At 46.5% G+C, this 16,814-nt stretch overlaps 1 protein-coding gene across 1 annotated transcript; it reads right to left on the minus strand.

Moving 5' to 3' along the window:
• Positions 1–232: 232 nt before the first annotated feature.
• DCUN1D3 (defective in cullin neddylation 1 domain containing 3) lies at positions 233–16,809 on the minus strand. Its single transcript, XM_015877474.3, has 4 exons — positions 16,759–16,809; positions 8,787–8,863; positions 6,449–6,984; positions 233–5,910 (listed from the first exon to the last, which is right to left on the minus strand). Exons 3-4 carry the CDS (start codon positions 6,877–6,879, stop codon positions 5,427–5,429), a joined length of 915 nt encoding a protein of 304 aa, XP_015732960.1. The 5' UTR covers positions 6,880–6,984; positions 8,787–8,863; positions 16,759–16,809; the 3' UTR covers positions 233–5,426.
• Between the last annotated feature and the right edge of the window lie 5 nt (positions 16,810–16,814).

Raw genomic sequence — 16,814 nt, forward strand, 5'->3', positions numbered from 1 at the left:
CAGCCCTGAGCAGCAGCAGTGTCAGATGAGGGTCAGCCCCTCTCCTGTTAAGGCTGCCCACATCCAGCACCTTTACACGTGTGCACCGCAGATCTGAGCAAATGAACCAGCCCATTTTAATTCCAATGCACTTAAAAACAGGGCAGGCACCTCCCTGCACGGGCAGAGCTTAGAAAGCAGCCAGGATTCCTGCACGGGAAACTACGGATAACAAAAATAGCAAGAGTCCTAGTCATAGTCATGAAAAAATAATTAACTTTTCCCCTTTTAATTGCAAATGTAAAAAGGACTTCAGGTTTAAATAAAACATTTTGTACAAAGCTTCACAAAAAAGTGAACACCAAAGTGTCATCATATAAACACGACAAATGACTTCTGTTCATAACGCAGAGCAACGTGCAACTTCCCGCTCCCGGGGACGGGGTTTCCCTGGCCTCCCTCAGGCCTTACTGCAGGAAGGGGACCCCAAAGCTCTGGACATTCACAAAGCAACAGTACTGAGGATACAGTGACTACAGGCAATGCTTCCTCTGGTGGAGATGGGGCTCCGGGGGTTTCTTTTCCTGTTTTCTTAATGGGTGTCTCGACGCTTCAATATACACAAGTACAACAATCTCATGGGTGAATGAATGGCAACTTGGATTAGAAAAAGCACCAAAATATTTAATATACATCTGGCACAAACTCCACAAGGTGTCAGTAATGGACAAACGGAGGCTTTGCTTATAATAAAGAAAAACCTGAATACTTTTCTTCCCAAAGGGATCGAATGCTGCACTCAGGATTGCTATCAAGGAACAACCACCTTCCCATCACAACCTCAGTGCACCGCACCTCGGGTCGCACCCGTGGGAAACCGCTTTCATTCTGTTCTAGATGATGATGGTGAGCAAAACAACACGAGAAATATCTGTAAAACAACAGAGCCGATGGGGCTGGGGACAGATGCATCACCTCAGACTTTTCCCAGTTTTTCTCCAGGTCGCAGCTTCACACCTGGCTACATCCCTCAATAAAGACACCCTGCATGAAACAGAACTTCCTGCAGCACTTCCAAGCATTACAGCTCCGCAGCTGGTTGGAGGAGGAAGCGTGGTTCTGCTCCACGACAATACATTCATCATCTCCTGGGGTAAGAAAACTATCAGACTTGGTATCACTGCTAAGTCTGAAAAGCAAGGATCACTCCTGATATGGAGAATGGTAGATTTGACCCCAAGTGCCCTTGACGGCTTACTAAGGAGACTGGTAGCAAGCTGTGTCACATCCAGTTCAATGGAAGCCACACAAAGGAGTGCTGCTTTCACTGCTTCCTTACAACTATTTACTTCTCTGGGAGCAAATACACCACCGACACACATTCCTTCCATACAGGGCGATGTGGCCACGCTGGGGCTGAGCTCCACAAGTGTCTGTGCTGTGAGCTGCAGCTCTCCAGGCTGGCTCTGCCAAGTGCTGCCTTGCACTGCACACAGCTGCAGTGACGCAGGCTCACTGTGCTGCCGGGATGGAGCCCAGCAGTGCTGGGTGGAAACCTCATCCCGCAGCCACATTCATTCTCTTGGGACTCCACATAATGGGCAACGCGCAGCATGAGGCCTTCCCACCACTGCTGGTGGCCCATTTCCTTTCTGAGAGACCATTTAAACTTACTGTTAAGAAAGAAAGCATATTTTTAAGATAACTAAGCTTAATTTGACTAAAGAGCCACTCCTGTGGCACAGGGACAGCTTGGCTTTGCTCCCTTCCAAAGGGTCGATTGCAGACTAGATACCAAAAAGAATGGTAAATAGGTAACACTTAACATGGGTCGATTAAAAAGTGTACATCACTTATCTAGACATCACAGCCTGGGAGAGAAGGATGGTCAACTTGAACCATTCAAGTCTAACGAGGTAGAGATACCTACGTACTTCATGGTGAAGGAGTTACGGCCTTCCATCCTACAATCTCACATATTTCACTTCGACTGAGAATATAAAGCCAAAGATACAATCTTTGATAATCCAGAGAGAGAAATTCAACACCAGTGTCTCTGCACACGACAAAAATAAGCACACTTATCTTCCACTGCTTTTTGAAAAAAACCAATGCCTTCAAAATGTACATTTTGCTGAATGTTGAAACTGACGGATGTTCAGTTTCAGGCGAAGCATCTTCCTGTTCAGTGTGAAAGGAACAGTTCATTGGCACGTTTCAAGCAGAGGGAGCTCGTAAGAACCAGGCGCCCAACTGATCAAGGATTGCTGCCACAAGGGCTGCACTGCAGAACAAGGGCTGCAAGACCCAGACCTTCACTACGCCTGTTCTCTTCCAGTGAACAGGAGCAGCAAAGCCCCTCACCCATCGCACTGTGCCAGACCCGAGGCAGCCGGTAACCATGTGGTGTTTAACTCTGCTCGTTTGTATGGGGTTATTTTTTGGAAACAAGGCTCAGGACCACAAGGAAGATGCTCATGTCGGCAGTCATGTCTGCACAGGAGCGGCAGGTGAAACACATCCTGCTCTGTGGGGCCTCAGGGCACCGATGGCCACAGCAGCAGCCGGGGCAAAGCCCACAGCAGCCCCTGCCCCAGCAGGTCCCAAACCACCTGCCACACTCATCTCTTTTCCCTCAGGTTCTCTCCATACCATTGCACAGTACTACAAAGCTCTAATTCTCCAGCACCAGCATCGAATAGATGCACAGTTCCACATTCAGTTTCCATGATGTTACATCAGGTTTGATGGCCAACTCTGAGCAGAATCTTTCAAATCCACACTTGATCCATCAATCCATCAGCCTTCAACCCAACAATCACACCCCCAGCAGGAACTGGCACCACTGAGCCAAGCTGCCAAGGCACTGCAGTAACACCACACAGCGCTTTAGTACTGGGGAGTAAAGTCTGCACAAGTTGCACTGTGTGTATAAGCAAAGGCATAAAAATGCCACGGAGTGTGGATGTCAGACCACATTCCCAGTCAGTTCCTACAACGATCCGTACAGTTCTATAGATCTATAGCTCCATAGATCTATAGTTATCCCAAGTTGCAGCAGATTCACTCCACGCATCAAGATCTCTAATACATACTCTAAGAAACTAAATAGTTCCAATGGTTCTGAGCGCTTGAACTGCTGCTGCAGTTCATCATGCAGACAAGGAGCAGTCACTGCCACAACTCTGTGTGTGCAGAGTCGCACCCTGCACTAGGTGAACACAGCTTCCATGCACTGAACACTTTAGAACTACCTTTAGGAAAAATATGAAGCAATGAACAGAGCACTGAGTAGCTGAATGAGCATTCCAAACTTCATATAGCCTTCATTTACTATCAGCTCAGGCCTCCATCTGGAGCTTTTGCTAGCGAAGCGGCCTCTGTTGGAGAGTTCTTTTCTCTGGCTTAATTAAAGAACAGCACCAGCAGAAGCATCCCCCCATCAATTCCACTCTAACAGCTCATATGCCTGCTTTGCTCACCAAACCGAGATACGGTTTTGCAGCCAAAACATCTTAGTGCCATTAGAGCAATATGGAGGATGTGAGCAGCAGGGCACCCTGGGGCAGATTTATCTGTTACACTGAGCTGGGCCCCCTCCTGCCCAGGGACAGGCTTGGCTAGGCCTCCATTTGTTCCCCACTGCTTCACTCTCCCAGGAAGAGCTCGCCAAAGCAGTACAGACCAAACACGCCCGTTACCAGGGGGAAGAGACGCCATCAGCCATTGTGAGCTTGTTTTTAAGCAGTTTTAGACAGCCAGAGATTGCAACTGTTGTACGAACTCTGCCCAAGCTGCCATGCAGGCTGTGCATCAGCAGAGCCCAGCACAGAAGTCAGGCAAACACTCTGCTAGCTCAAAGCAGACATGCACATCACACCACCCCGGACCCAACAAGAAGCTCACCACTGGAAGGTCGGCTTCCTTCAGCTTTATACACGGTCACAAAACCCACGAGATGCCAGAGATGACTGCTCAGCTTTGAGGGTTTTTGTTGTTTTCGATTTTTCATTGAAGCCACTTTACAGTCCTGAAGTACAGCTCTGAAAACAAAAGGTGTGTGATGAACGCTTCACGAGTTCAATGCTGGGCTTCACGGGAAGCCTTGGCAATTATCCCTTTTTACCAAAACGTGTAAAAAAGTTGACATATTACAATTAAAAAAGGTAACATCAATAACCAAAAAAAGCTTCAACCAGTGTTAATAAAATTCCCTTTAAGTCACAACAGTTTCAACAGGCAAATTGTCCCAATACAGGCATTGTAAAATAATAAATTTACTCCTATCCAAATATTATCAAATCAGTCTAAAAATGACTTATCTACACTGTTGTCATTAAGAACACATTACGAATTCACTTTGTCATCAGATGCCGATATTGTTGCTCCAGAAAGTGTGGAGTATTAACTGCAATTTAGCAATTAAGCATAGCTTTAGAAAACTTGGTTCCTCACATAGAAGTACTGTGCTTGCCAGACAAGTAAGATAATGCTTCGGGTATAAATCAAACAAATTAAAGCAGAATTATACCGCAGTTTTCCTTGAAGACTTAGGCTTTGTGTGTTGCTTCTGCCAATGTTTAAAAAACTTATGAAGCAGAACCTTTGGTTCTTTTAGTCAAGTAAAAATATTCTCCTGTAACCACAAAAATAAAACTTCCAGAGAAAATGGAAGTCCACCAAGAAGTCCACTTTCAATAAAACTGAGGTAGCACTGCTCTTTTATTCTGTGTTGTGTCAGAGATTTCGATACAAATCCTCATCTACCACTCAGTTGACTGACAGGTACAGTAACTTTATAAAACAGTCCCAACATTCAGTTTGAAACTGAAAATAAAAAGGAATGATTTGGACTCGGTCACGAGGAGTTACCTTCAAGTGGCAACGAGCCACACTACAAAAAGCTGTTGCTTATGTCATTGGATTTGTTGCTGTTGTTTGTTTCTTAAGAGCCTTATTAGGAGGGGATTAATGCATTTCAAGTTAACACTGCTATATTCTTGGTATAAAACCTTAAAATCATTACAGCCTAAATTTTCAACAATGTAAACAGCACTACACACAGTACAGACCTGCCCTGACAGACGTAGTATGAAAGACTTAATCTGGCACTGTATAATTTAGCAATGTTAATTTAACCTAACTAAAAGGATCTACATTGTGCAAGAAATATCAGACTTACTTATACTAATCTCAAGTCTTAACAAAAACGCTTAACTTGTAGCCGGGGTCAAATATTTCCGGGTAAGAGTAAAAGGAGTAACCAAAGTTAAGAAAGTGCCTAAAACATGATACAGCATTTTAGAGCCCTTTCGAATACAAGGCAGAAAAAGGTGTAAAGTAGAAAAAAAACAAACATCTGGAGCCTCGGTAACCTCCAGAAACATCCAGAGTTTACATCTCACGAAGGGCAACAGGTTGCTTTCATCACTGCCACCTAAATGCTGTTAAGTCTGTTCTTCCCTACACAGACCCCCTGTGTCCGAAGACATAATACATTTGGTTTCCTCTTCCTTTTTCCTCCGCTCCATTTCCCACTCCACAAAGGTATCGAAGAGACTCGGCCAGGCCTCGTCTTCGCTGTAGTTACTAAGGTCTGGTCCGATCACCTGAGTAAAATTTAGAAACATGTTCCACGTGTCCCGGGAGATTCCCTTGATTCCTGAGGGGTTCTCAACTAGGAAGTGCAACCACTGGTCCAAAATGGGGGGCTTGTTTTGGGTGAAGACTAATTTCCAAAGGGCAATGGCTATTTCCCGATGCAGTGACCTCTGTCCTTCCTCAGAGTCCAGGCCAAACTGAAAGGTGAAGCGGTAGAGATCCTTGAATTTATCTTCCTGCTTGGCTTCATGTAAGAGGCTGGGGAACCGTGCACAAATGCCATCGATGCTGTCCGCATTTATTGCTTTACAGCCTTCAAAAAACTCCTTCCTATTACAAGAGAGAAGAAAAATTAGTGTGCACACTTCTCATGCACCGAGCACTTCCCACCTCTCTAAGCTTCATCAGGACTGGTCTTGGAGGAAGTCATTATGCGTAACATCAGTTGGGAACGAACATCAGTTGGGCCTGCTTTACACTCTTTCACAAAACAATAACAGAGCTGGCAGCAATTACTAAGGACTCTCACAGCAAAAGTTATCTGCTGTGTCAAATCTTAACCTTAAGGCAGAGCTGATACAGAAAAGCTGGTTTCGTGAGCCAAGAACAAACTGATGTCTACAGAATGTCTCCATGCTGTTCATCATTAGTAGCGTGATGTCCAGAAACATTTTCAGTTCTGAAACCTACCGTGAGGGAGCAGGAGGAGAGGACAACACTGAACTTACCTTCTGCAGCCGCAGGAATGAACTGCACCAAAGCGCAACAGTTAGAAGAAATACCTACGTGAAGTGAATGAGGCTCTCTCTGATACAGATGACAGGATAGTTTAACATACAAAAATAATTAAAACTCCACGGGAACTAACCTTGTAAATTTGCACATAGTAGCAGCCTGGAATTTCCAAGCCAGAACTAGCACTTTAAATTCAGTGGGATCAACACAGAGGTCACTGCAAAATCGTTCCATTCCTTCCTCCAGTATGGCATCTTCCCGCTCATCCTTGTATCTCCTAAATAACTCTCCAATCTTTTGGAGGGACGATTCTTCTGCGCTGGAGACAGAGTCTTTCTTTGTATCCCCAGAAAACACTGAAGGTGGACCAGACTCCACAGCAGCATCCGCTTTCTTTGTCCCATTCACGAGTATATCTCCCGAGGACTTCCCACATGCCGAAGTGTGGTCATCTTTGTGCACAGCACTCCTCTTGCTATGCGACTTGCTGCCCGTTTCCCTTTCCCCGTTTTTGCTGCCGAGGGTAGACGAAGGATTCTTGCACTTGGTGACACACTGGCCCATGGTGCAGGGAGCCTGGCTTCATTCAGAGCAGCCTCCTTGCCGTGCCACAGCCCCGCGGCCACCCCTCAGCACACTGCTCCATGCCGCTGGGGGCTGTCTGCCAACCTGGAAAACAGTTTCAGAGTGAAAGAGCCGCTTCTCCACAAAGAACATTGCAAGCACTACACGTGGGATAACATTCACTGGAAGGAGATGGGCTTCAGGATACTTCTGTTTCGCCTGTTGAAAAGGAACAGTGTGCAGAAAGTCAGTGTATGCTGGAAACTTCAGGCAATTCCAGGCTGCTTCACCTCGCTCAGTTGCTGCTGTATATTAACAGGTCTTAATAAAGGAAATTCCTAAAATTCTTATGGAAACATAGGTTACAAAGAGGTTGATTCATGTGCAAACTTCATCGTGACAGACTACTCTAACACAGAAATGTTTTAAAGGAAATTTAAAAAAATATGTGTGTGTGTGCACTCACATTTAAAATACAGAGCACAAAATGGTGAAACAAAGCACTGGGTGGGGGAAAGAGAGGGACAGCAACAAGATGACCTGACCCAGAGCAGGGGCACGCACACACAGAAGTAGCAGTAATCCCAGTTCAGCTGGTAAAATCAAAATTTAAAGGCCAAAACAATTTCCCTGTGTAACTGACCCAAAGGTCAGGCTGGGCTGGCAGCAAAGTGCCAATTCACAAATGAATCAGTACTTAATAGCAAAGTTACTGTAACATGGTTATACAGCTTAACAGTGAGACAAGAGAGACAGCACTGATCACCAGTTTCACTATTCTGGTAAAAGACCAAAACTTGGGACTAACAATTGGACGCACTCGGTGCTACAGGATATGGTACTCCCAGAGCAGTCTGATTACTCAGACAAGTACTGAGTAACAACCTACAGTAAATATGAATCACCAAGATGCCCGACTTCCACATAACAGGGACTGCCTGGCAAGGCATTTCTATTCCCTTCTAGAAGGGAGAAAGCAGCTGGAAACACAGGAAGACTGCAGCCAGTTAAAGGAAAGCCACCCTCTAAGAACAAAGGATGTGTAGACCCATATTGCCCAGAATGTTACACAGGAAGCCTACAGAAGATCGGAAGGACCCTGTTAATGGCTTGGTTTGTTTTTTCAAGTCCTGCAAAGCAGTTAGTTGTTATCTCATGTTTTCAAGTGACCAGATCCCACATAACCCAAGGGAAGAAGGGAGTAAACAACAAAGTGACTGGGTAATAACTCTGGCACACAGAACACCGAGCTCAATTGAAAACACCTGAACTGTAGTGGGGAAGTTAATAGAACATGCAAAGGAGATATTTAAGACACCCACTGTTTTCCTCTAATGACTAATGTTGCAGCAATAGAAATTATTGGTTACATCCACAGAATAACACAATACAGCCACACATTACGCTGTTTAATAAAGTGTTGCATCACAAGGTATTTACAGCGAGTTTCAAAAAGGAGGAAGTGTCATGACAGAGGAAAAGAATAAATTTTGAAGAAGTCCACATAGACAAGTTTAAGACAGCACATACTAAAAGGTACACAGCTCCAACAGCCAGTAAACAGCTTCCCCCAGAAGCAGCTCCTTAGCTCAGGCAAAAACAATGGCCCCAACATCACCAAACCTCATTCCAGCCTCAGCTTCTTGCAAACAGGCAGAGACCACCAGAACAGCAGAGAATTTCACCATGCATTATTTATCTTTTGTGGGCAGGGAGGCATGACGTCTAACATAGCAGGTCATAGGGATCAGCATCACGGGTGCCCCTCATTTTCCATCTCTGAACAGGCATACAATGCTCTCCATGGGGGAAGCATGAGAGAATCATTGCAACTGCTGAACCAGAAGCGATTGCTATTTCAGCAGCTGACACTGCAGCCATGACCTTGTAAGTAGACTTCTACTTACATCGTTCCAGCTACGCAGGGAGTCATTCCATTGGTTTTCACAGCCGCCTGCAGGCCCTCTGGGATCCACATGGAACACTGTAAAACAAAAGGGGCAAACAGAACTTTACACTTCGAAGAGATAATGAATACCATAAAATGCACTAAACTGGGCAGCAGCAGTTTATTTGTAGTCCACATTCATTTGTTGAAAGAGACTTTTCAAAACCAGTTCACTTTTTCATTTACTGAGTAGCATTAACACCACAAACTATGCATTATTATAGAACATACAGGCCAGGTACTGAATACAACAGACAAGTTCAAATATTTGTTAAAAGTAAACACAGATTTCTGGCTAATTTAATGCTTTCAGCAGGGGAGAGTTAATTCCCCATCTCATGTTCTCAGGGCAAAACTAACATGCTGTTGTCATGGCTGTCAAGCAAGGTCCCCAGGAACCATCACTCATTTACAGAAAAGGGAGGAAGAAGGACCTGAGGAACTACAGGCCGGTGAGCATCACCTCTGTGCCTGGAAAGACCATGGAGATGGTCTGGAAAAGATGCTAAGGCATGTAAGGGATGAGTGGGTGATCTGAGACAGCCAGCATGGCTTCACCAAGAGAAGATCATGCCTGACCCATCTGGTGGCCTCCTGTGATAGAGCGACAGCATCAGTGGACAGAGGAAGGGCACCTGCTGCCACCTGCCTGGATTCATGCAAGGCCTTCAACGTGGTCCTGCACCACATCCTGGTCTCTGTGCTGGAGAGAGATTTAAAGGCTGAGCTATTCAGTGGATAAGGAACTGGTTGGACGGTTGCAGCCAGAGCATCGTGGGCAGTGGCTCGATGTGCAGGTGGAGGCTGACAAGCAGTGACCCCCAGGGGTCCGTCTTAGCATGGTGCTCTTCAACCAAGGACAGAGGGTGGGACTGAGTGCACCCCCAGCAGCTTGCTGATGGCACAACAGAATGGAAAGATGGCATCCAGAGGGGCCCGGACAGGTTCACAAGGAGTGGGCACACAAGAACCTGATGAGGCTGAACAACAGTGCGGGGTGTTGTACTTGGGTCGGGGCAATCCCAGATGTGTGCAGACTGGGAGAAGAACTCACAGAGAGCAGCCCTGCGGAGATGGACGTGGGGGGTGGAACTGGGTGATCTCTGAGGCTCCTTCCAACCAAAGTAATTCCATACTATCACTATCAATGCATGTTAGCCAAGCCACTGTTTAATCTGTGAATACCAGACAGTTGCTCCCTAGTAAAGCACAATCTCGGTCTAGAAATTAATTCTCTTTTTTTCCTTCTCTAGCACATTCCTTTTCATGTTTGTTTTTCCATGTTTGTTTTCCCATGTTCAGTCAAGTTGACTCAGCCTGATTTCTTTTCAATTCCCACCTCTACTAGTATAACTAAAAAGCTCTTTCGAGATAAGGACAGACAAAGGCACATCTGCTTTGTACAGCAAGTGCTGCAACTGCAGCTCCCTGTCAACACTTCTGTTCATACCTGATCTAGAAAAAAAAACAAGAAAGCTGTGGCAGAGCTCCTCTGCTTAACCATGTAAACACTACAACATTTCATTGTCACTGCTCTTAGTGCAATTAAGAAGCAGCAGGAGATCAAAAGCTGCTTTTCTGCATGCTCACTTTTTACACGAGACCTGGTTGTGAGGAATCCAGAGGGAAAATCAGCTTGTTCCGTCATTTTCTCAGTAGAAGGTACAGGATGGATGTAGGAAGACAATGTTATAACATGTTCTTACACATGCGCCATCCTGCAGATAACGTGAGTTTTCCCCAAACAGAAATCCCTTACACTGATGGTGCTGAGCGAACAAGAATATGACCCAGCTTAGATCAGGGCTATTCTAGAAGGTGTAAGTCCAGGGAGCAGGTATCCAAAACGCTTTGGGAAGGCCAAGAAATGTGGGCACTGATTTTGACTGTCGTACACACCCACAGAGCAAAAATGCACCTTCACTGAAATGTTTCTAGACAATTTTTGCAGCTGATATTCCAAAAAGCCCGCTCCTTTCAGACATGCACCCTCTGCCTCCAAAGCTCACCTTATATTCCACAGGTCTAGCCCTCCCAAGGTGTTGTTCAGTGTTCCCAACACGTCATCCTGCACAGACCCCCAGCCCTGTGCCGCTGCTCCTGCCTTGTGAAGCACAGGCACCAATCTGGGTTTCTACTGGACCACAGCTTCCCAAAATTCCACAAAATTCAACAGCTGCCACCTCTCTGTTCATTTCTTGTGCCTGCCCCTGTTGCTATGGAACTGCTCTTATATTCACCTGGGGAGCAAAGGAGAGACAGAACAGGGAGCCCTGCAGCCTCGCTCCCCCAGGACCATGTGGAAATAGTGAAGAGGCAATATCTTGCACTCTTTTTTAAACTCAGCCCCATCAAAAAGCTTTAATTTTTTTCCCCAATATGTGCTTCATCCTAATTTATTAGGTGGGTAGAAAGATTTGTTAGGATGATTATATTTTCACAGAACAAACACAAGTCTGGTTAGCTCACTAGTGTGCAATGGTAGAAAGGTACCTTCTGGTGGTTCTGTAATATAAATAAGTTAATGAAGTAATTAACAGAGCAGCAGTGCTGGCTTTGAGAAGTCTGTTTAGACTGAGCAAGGCAACCGAGGGGAAATATGACAGTCAGAGGATGCAGCCGTTCTAGATGACACCATCAATTTCAGTAAAGCTGAACCCAGAACCAGGCTGGATTCCAAGCCATATCTCATCCAGTACACACTTCAACACTCAGACCCGGGGTGTCTGAATCCATCAGTTTCACGAAACAGACTCATCTCCATCTCCTTACAGCTGTCAGCCTTCCCCCTCTCCCCTTCACATGCAAGAAGTATAATCAATTCCTTCATCACTTTTCCTGGGTACACTGAAACTTTTGCACAGATCTGCAGCACCTCAGTATATGCTATTCATAGTGAGAGCAAGACATGCCAGGGGCAGAGCTACTCTATGCTCAGACACAATGGCTTCACACCACCTCAGCAAACGTGCTGATCAGAGAACCTGCAGAAAACCAGGACTCTCAGATGTATGACACAGACACACCAGGCTCTGAGCATTTGACAACTGCTGTGCAGCAAGCGTGCACCTTGCTTTGTCAGAGGTAACTCTGTAAAGTACAGAAATCTGTGACTATCCCTCAGCCAAACCAGAGTGACTCAGAAAAACAGCCTCTGTCTACAGGCTGCCAGGTGTGTGTGGATTTTGCTGTGCTCTGAGTATGACCAGCAGATTTCACCCAGAAGCAATGGAGGTACTTCCAGTGCTCGTATTCAGCAGAACAGGAATCAAGTGGATCATCAGTGATTTCTGTACTAATTATTTATGCTTAAAACCCATGTAACAAATGTATAACTGTATATTTCTCACTGCTCCCAGCAATTCAGAAAGCTACACTAATCCTGCAAAACCAGAAAGCCCTGATAGCAGCTTTGGTTAGTGGTGCACCACCTCCAGCACATCTCAGAGCAGCCAGCAGCACCCAGCAGGATGGGGTGGGAGCCAGGCTGCCTCCTGACATCACCTGTGGCATCATTCACCCATCTCGGTGAAGTCTGCCAGCAAACCCAATCCCTCACTTCACGCAGTTGTGCAGGAGCTGCAGGAGCAGCCGGCCGTGTAAATATTAGAATGAACACCAAATTATGTACAAGGCATTGTACAAAGTGGAAAGGCTTAAAAGCAAACAGAAACCTTAAAGCATTATAAGAGCATGTGCTTGGATTTTTAAAACTCTGACTGCCATTTTTTAAAGCATAAAATACATAGTCAGCTTCAGAGACCTTAGCTCTCTCTAATAATTTCCCTATCACAGTGCACAGCACTAGTTCTTTACACACTGTGCAGATGCTAACTGCAGCAAGAGCATCTAAGCAGACCCTCTGACTTACATTACCAGTTACAACACAGAGCTCCAGCTCCCCTTTGCCAGCCTGGTGGCAGCTTCAGCCAATATGCTTTGTAGATGAATTTTCACCTATCCTTGATTTCACTGTTTGTTTCAGAAGCCTGGTAAGGTGTGTGGGTATCTGTCCCCGTGTCACATTATATACAGTCACCAACTGCAGGCACTGGCAGCCATGCTGGAAGCAATATGCATTTTTCATCAGACTCTTAGCACTTCTGGACCACACACTTGAATGCTAATGCAGAGTATTTGAGGATCTCCATATAGACCCATCTGTAACGAAAATATTGAGCAGACAAGTTCTGGGACATCTAGATTTACGGGCCTGTTACTAAGCTACACATGCCCCCCATATCCATTTGGTACTAGAATGATTTGTCTCCCTCTTAATTCTCCAGACATAAGGCAAACACTGACAGCAGAAGGTGTTTCAAAACTATAAAAGGAGAACTTGTATTACACTAGGAAAAAAAATCAGAGTAAGAGCTGACAATTTCCCACAGTCTGCTACTACTTGGATGCAGAAAGAAGAGCTTTTTTGTTTGTTTGTTTTTTAAAGAACACAATTGCTAAATGGAAAAGTGAGACAACAAATAACTAATGTCAGACTGTTTTCAGCAGCGCGGCTTTATGAGAATAAAGAACTGTGACAGAAGGTCAGTATTCACAGTCTCACATTTTGCTAAGTAAGTTTTGTTTTTCACAAGGCAGATGTCTCAGACAGAACTGCATTTCTAACTTCTGAGATACCAGAAGATCACCATACCTCACTCACTTTAGCTCTCCTGTCTTTGTTTGCCTACAGTATTCCAGCCTCTACAATAGAGCTCTCTAGTGCACACAGCTAAGTAGCCCCCGACCCACCGACCTCCGGCTTCCACTTCAGCACACATCAGTTGACTGGAGCACTGTCCTGCAGGACATAGATAAAACACAGACCTATCAACTCCAAAAGAGTTAGTTCTCAAACTACCTGCTAGACAAGCAGCCTTGATTGACCTTTTTCCCCACAGTATTTCTTGTGTTCTGGTTACAAGAGAGAGCAGAACCCTCACAGTCAAGCTCCCGGTGTCAATCTCTGAATGTCATCAGAGAAGGTGAAGATGGGGTGGAAGTGAACAGCATGAGCACATCTGCAAGTCTGGTGCCTTCCTCTCACTCTCTGGAAGGCTGTGGCCCAGGTCAGCAATTGCCCAACTCAAACTGCAGTGAACAAGTGATGCAGGAGAGGCTGGGTGTCTCAAACAACGCGTCAGACATCTCATGGTCCACTGGTGTCATACAGGATTTATAGAGGGGAAATTGCAGGCGGCATTTCACCAGAAGGCAGTATTTGCTAATGCAAGTTGCTACGAAATTACCATCGTTTCCAGTCTAGTTACTATGTCATTACCACTGACAAAGTTAGAGTCAGGGATACAATTATTCCATGTCACCAAAGCAGATCGCCTGCAAAACACTAGTGCCATTTAACCTAGTATTTTTAAAAGGAGGGAGGGGGGAGAGAAAAAGAATCATGAGATGTCCAGTAAGCAGAAGACAAAGCCTGCCCAACAGAGGCTGGTCAGGAAAGGAAGCCAGTGAGACAAGACACAGACCCCCAGGGAGAAAGAACTGGAGCGGAGGAGCCCAGCCAGGGAATCCCTGTGGAGTCAAAATACTGGCTAGAAATCTTCAGCTCCTCCTTTATTTGTAAGGATGAGCACAAAAGAAAGTACTATTTTCCTAACATCGCATACCTTTAATTTTACAGCTCCTTCTTACTCCAACGAGCTTTCCTGTGACCTTCATTTCCACAGACCAGTGTGCCTGATGGAACAAAGACAGCGCTCCTGCATCTTACAACTTTGCACACAAACAGCCAAGGCCCCAGGGTGTGTCTGCAGTGCCCCAAGGTTCTACATCAGCATGGGGCACTTCTGAGCAGTACTGGGATACTCACTTTCCTGCAGACTCGCAGGCATACATCTGTCCATATCCAAACTCATCATCTTCTGCCATGAGCAAATGTAACTTCACAACGTCTGAAGGTTTAGAGTAGTCATTTCTATTCCTTTTTCTTCCACTGCCATTCCTCCCTACCTTACATTGCCCTGCCCAGCACACATCCACAGAACATATACGATTTTCTACATGGTCCTCAAGTAGAAGCAAAGAAATTGGTGGAATGGAGCCTCACCTTCATCCACATGCAAATCCACCACAACAAACCCCTTTGTGTTAGAAGTCAGTCAAACTGTTTGGTAGCTTCCCTTCCTCAGTACAGAGCTCTTTATCTAATTTTAACTAATGACTTCCAAAATAGCTCTTCTGGGTTTTGCCTCAAAAATCAGCCTTTCAATTCATCTGATTTCCTTTTGTATTATCCATGCAAAATAGAAGACATAATTACCAACGAATTTCCAAGATCAATAAGAACAAGTGAGGCAAAATTGTCTATGAACATGGCAATGTGCAACTCAAAAACACAATAAGGGAGCAGGCAGGGAAGGCATCTAACTCAGCGGATGATGGATTGTATCACAGGTGATCAGTCTCAAGAAGAAAGTGGTTTCAAAGCATCACATTGAGCTGTGTACTCTTCTGTTAATAGTTTTGCCAAATTATTTAAGGATTATCCTAATTTGTGCTGGTATAAAACTTGATTTTAGAAAACAATCAGAATTTCAGAAATCCTTCCAAGAGAAGATGCAGCAAATTCATAATGCCGGTTCTGCAGGCATGAACTAATTCCACACAGATCACAAGTTCTTTTTCTGCTGATGTGCAGAGTCTTTGCTTCAGGCTGCGCGTTGCCTGTCACTAAAAGGGCTGCAAGGCCTTCCCACACACCATTAGCACGTGTGCAGAGGAGGTGTAAGGTTTAAGACGAACCCTAGAACTGACAAGAAGGTAAAGCCAGACCTCTCCATGCTCACATGTATCTGTTTGTCCTTCAGATGAACTCCTCAGAGCAGGAAAACACAGCAGCCCTCAGACATTCCCTCTTTCCATTGCCAGCCCAAAGAAAACAGTAAGATCTCAGTCACACATCAACTGTTTAGCAAAGAGGTTCTCGGGCATATGAGCAGTGTGTGCCTACAAGAGACGCCTTTTGACCGATGGCTCCCCCAAAAAAGAAAGAACACACAAAGACTGGAGTCAGATACAAAGGCCTGACAGACATTTCAGGAACCACAAGCCAGTTCTGCACTTTGGGGCCACAGCTTGGCCCTTCTGAGCACTTTGCCTGCCCTCCCTTCAAACTATACTATGGATGGTATCATTTAAAGTGAAGTTACAGCTGTGGATCAGTGCTGTATGTGAGTAGCTGGGCTCCCACTCATCAGTTATCAAAGAAACACTTTGAAGGATAGCATCATTAACTACTTACAGTGTAAGAAATAAAAGGCTTTTTCCAGCACTGTCTCTGCTTCCCAGCAACGCTCCCCTGGAGCCGCGCGGCTGCAGGCCCAGGGGCCGGGGCAGCACTGCGGGCACGGCCCGGTAACGTGCTCAGAGCGGCACCGAGAGCCAAAGGGAGAACGGAACCCGCAGCGGGTGCGTTCGGACGGCGCAGAACCGGCTCCTGGGCCGATCCAGGCGCTTCCTTGAATTCAGCCCGGCTTTCCCTCAGTCCGCCGGCCGCTCCCCTGCAGCGCCGGGGCCGCGTGCGGAGACCGCCCGAGCGGAGCGGCCACCGCCGGGGGCGGCTCGGACGGATGGCGGCAGCCCCCAGCGGCGCCCGGCCCCGCCCGACCCACGGCTCGTGCTGCGGCTCCGGGGCTGCAGCTCCGCACGGACGGACGGGCCGCCCCGCAACGCGGCTCCGGGCCGGGCCCAGCGGCGGCTGCAGCTCGAGGGGCTGAAGGGACGGGCCGCCGGCAGGGGAAGGCGGCAGCGACGGCCGAGGGACACGCACGGGGCTGACGCCCGGCCCGGCCCGCCGCGTCCCCGGGGGCGGCACAGCACGGTACGGTACAGCACGGCACGGGACCGAGGCACGACACAGCACGGTACGGTTCGGTACGGCACAGCTCGGCACGGCCCCGCGGGGCACTCACCGCGATCCCGGCGAGGCTGCGTCCCTCCGCATCACTTCCGGGCCAGCAGTCAGCTG

This window comes from Coturnix japonica, chromosome 13 (assembly GCF_054131305.1).
Source record: "Coturnix japonica strain WE chromosome 13, WE-NBRP24, whole genome shotgun sequence".
NCBI lineage: Eukaryota > Metazoa > Chordata > Aves > Galliformes > Phasianidae > Coturnix > Coturnix japonica.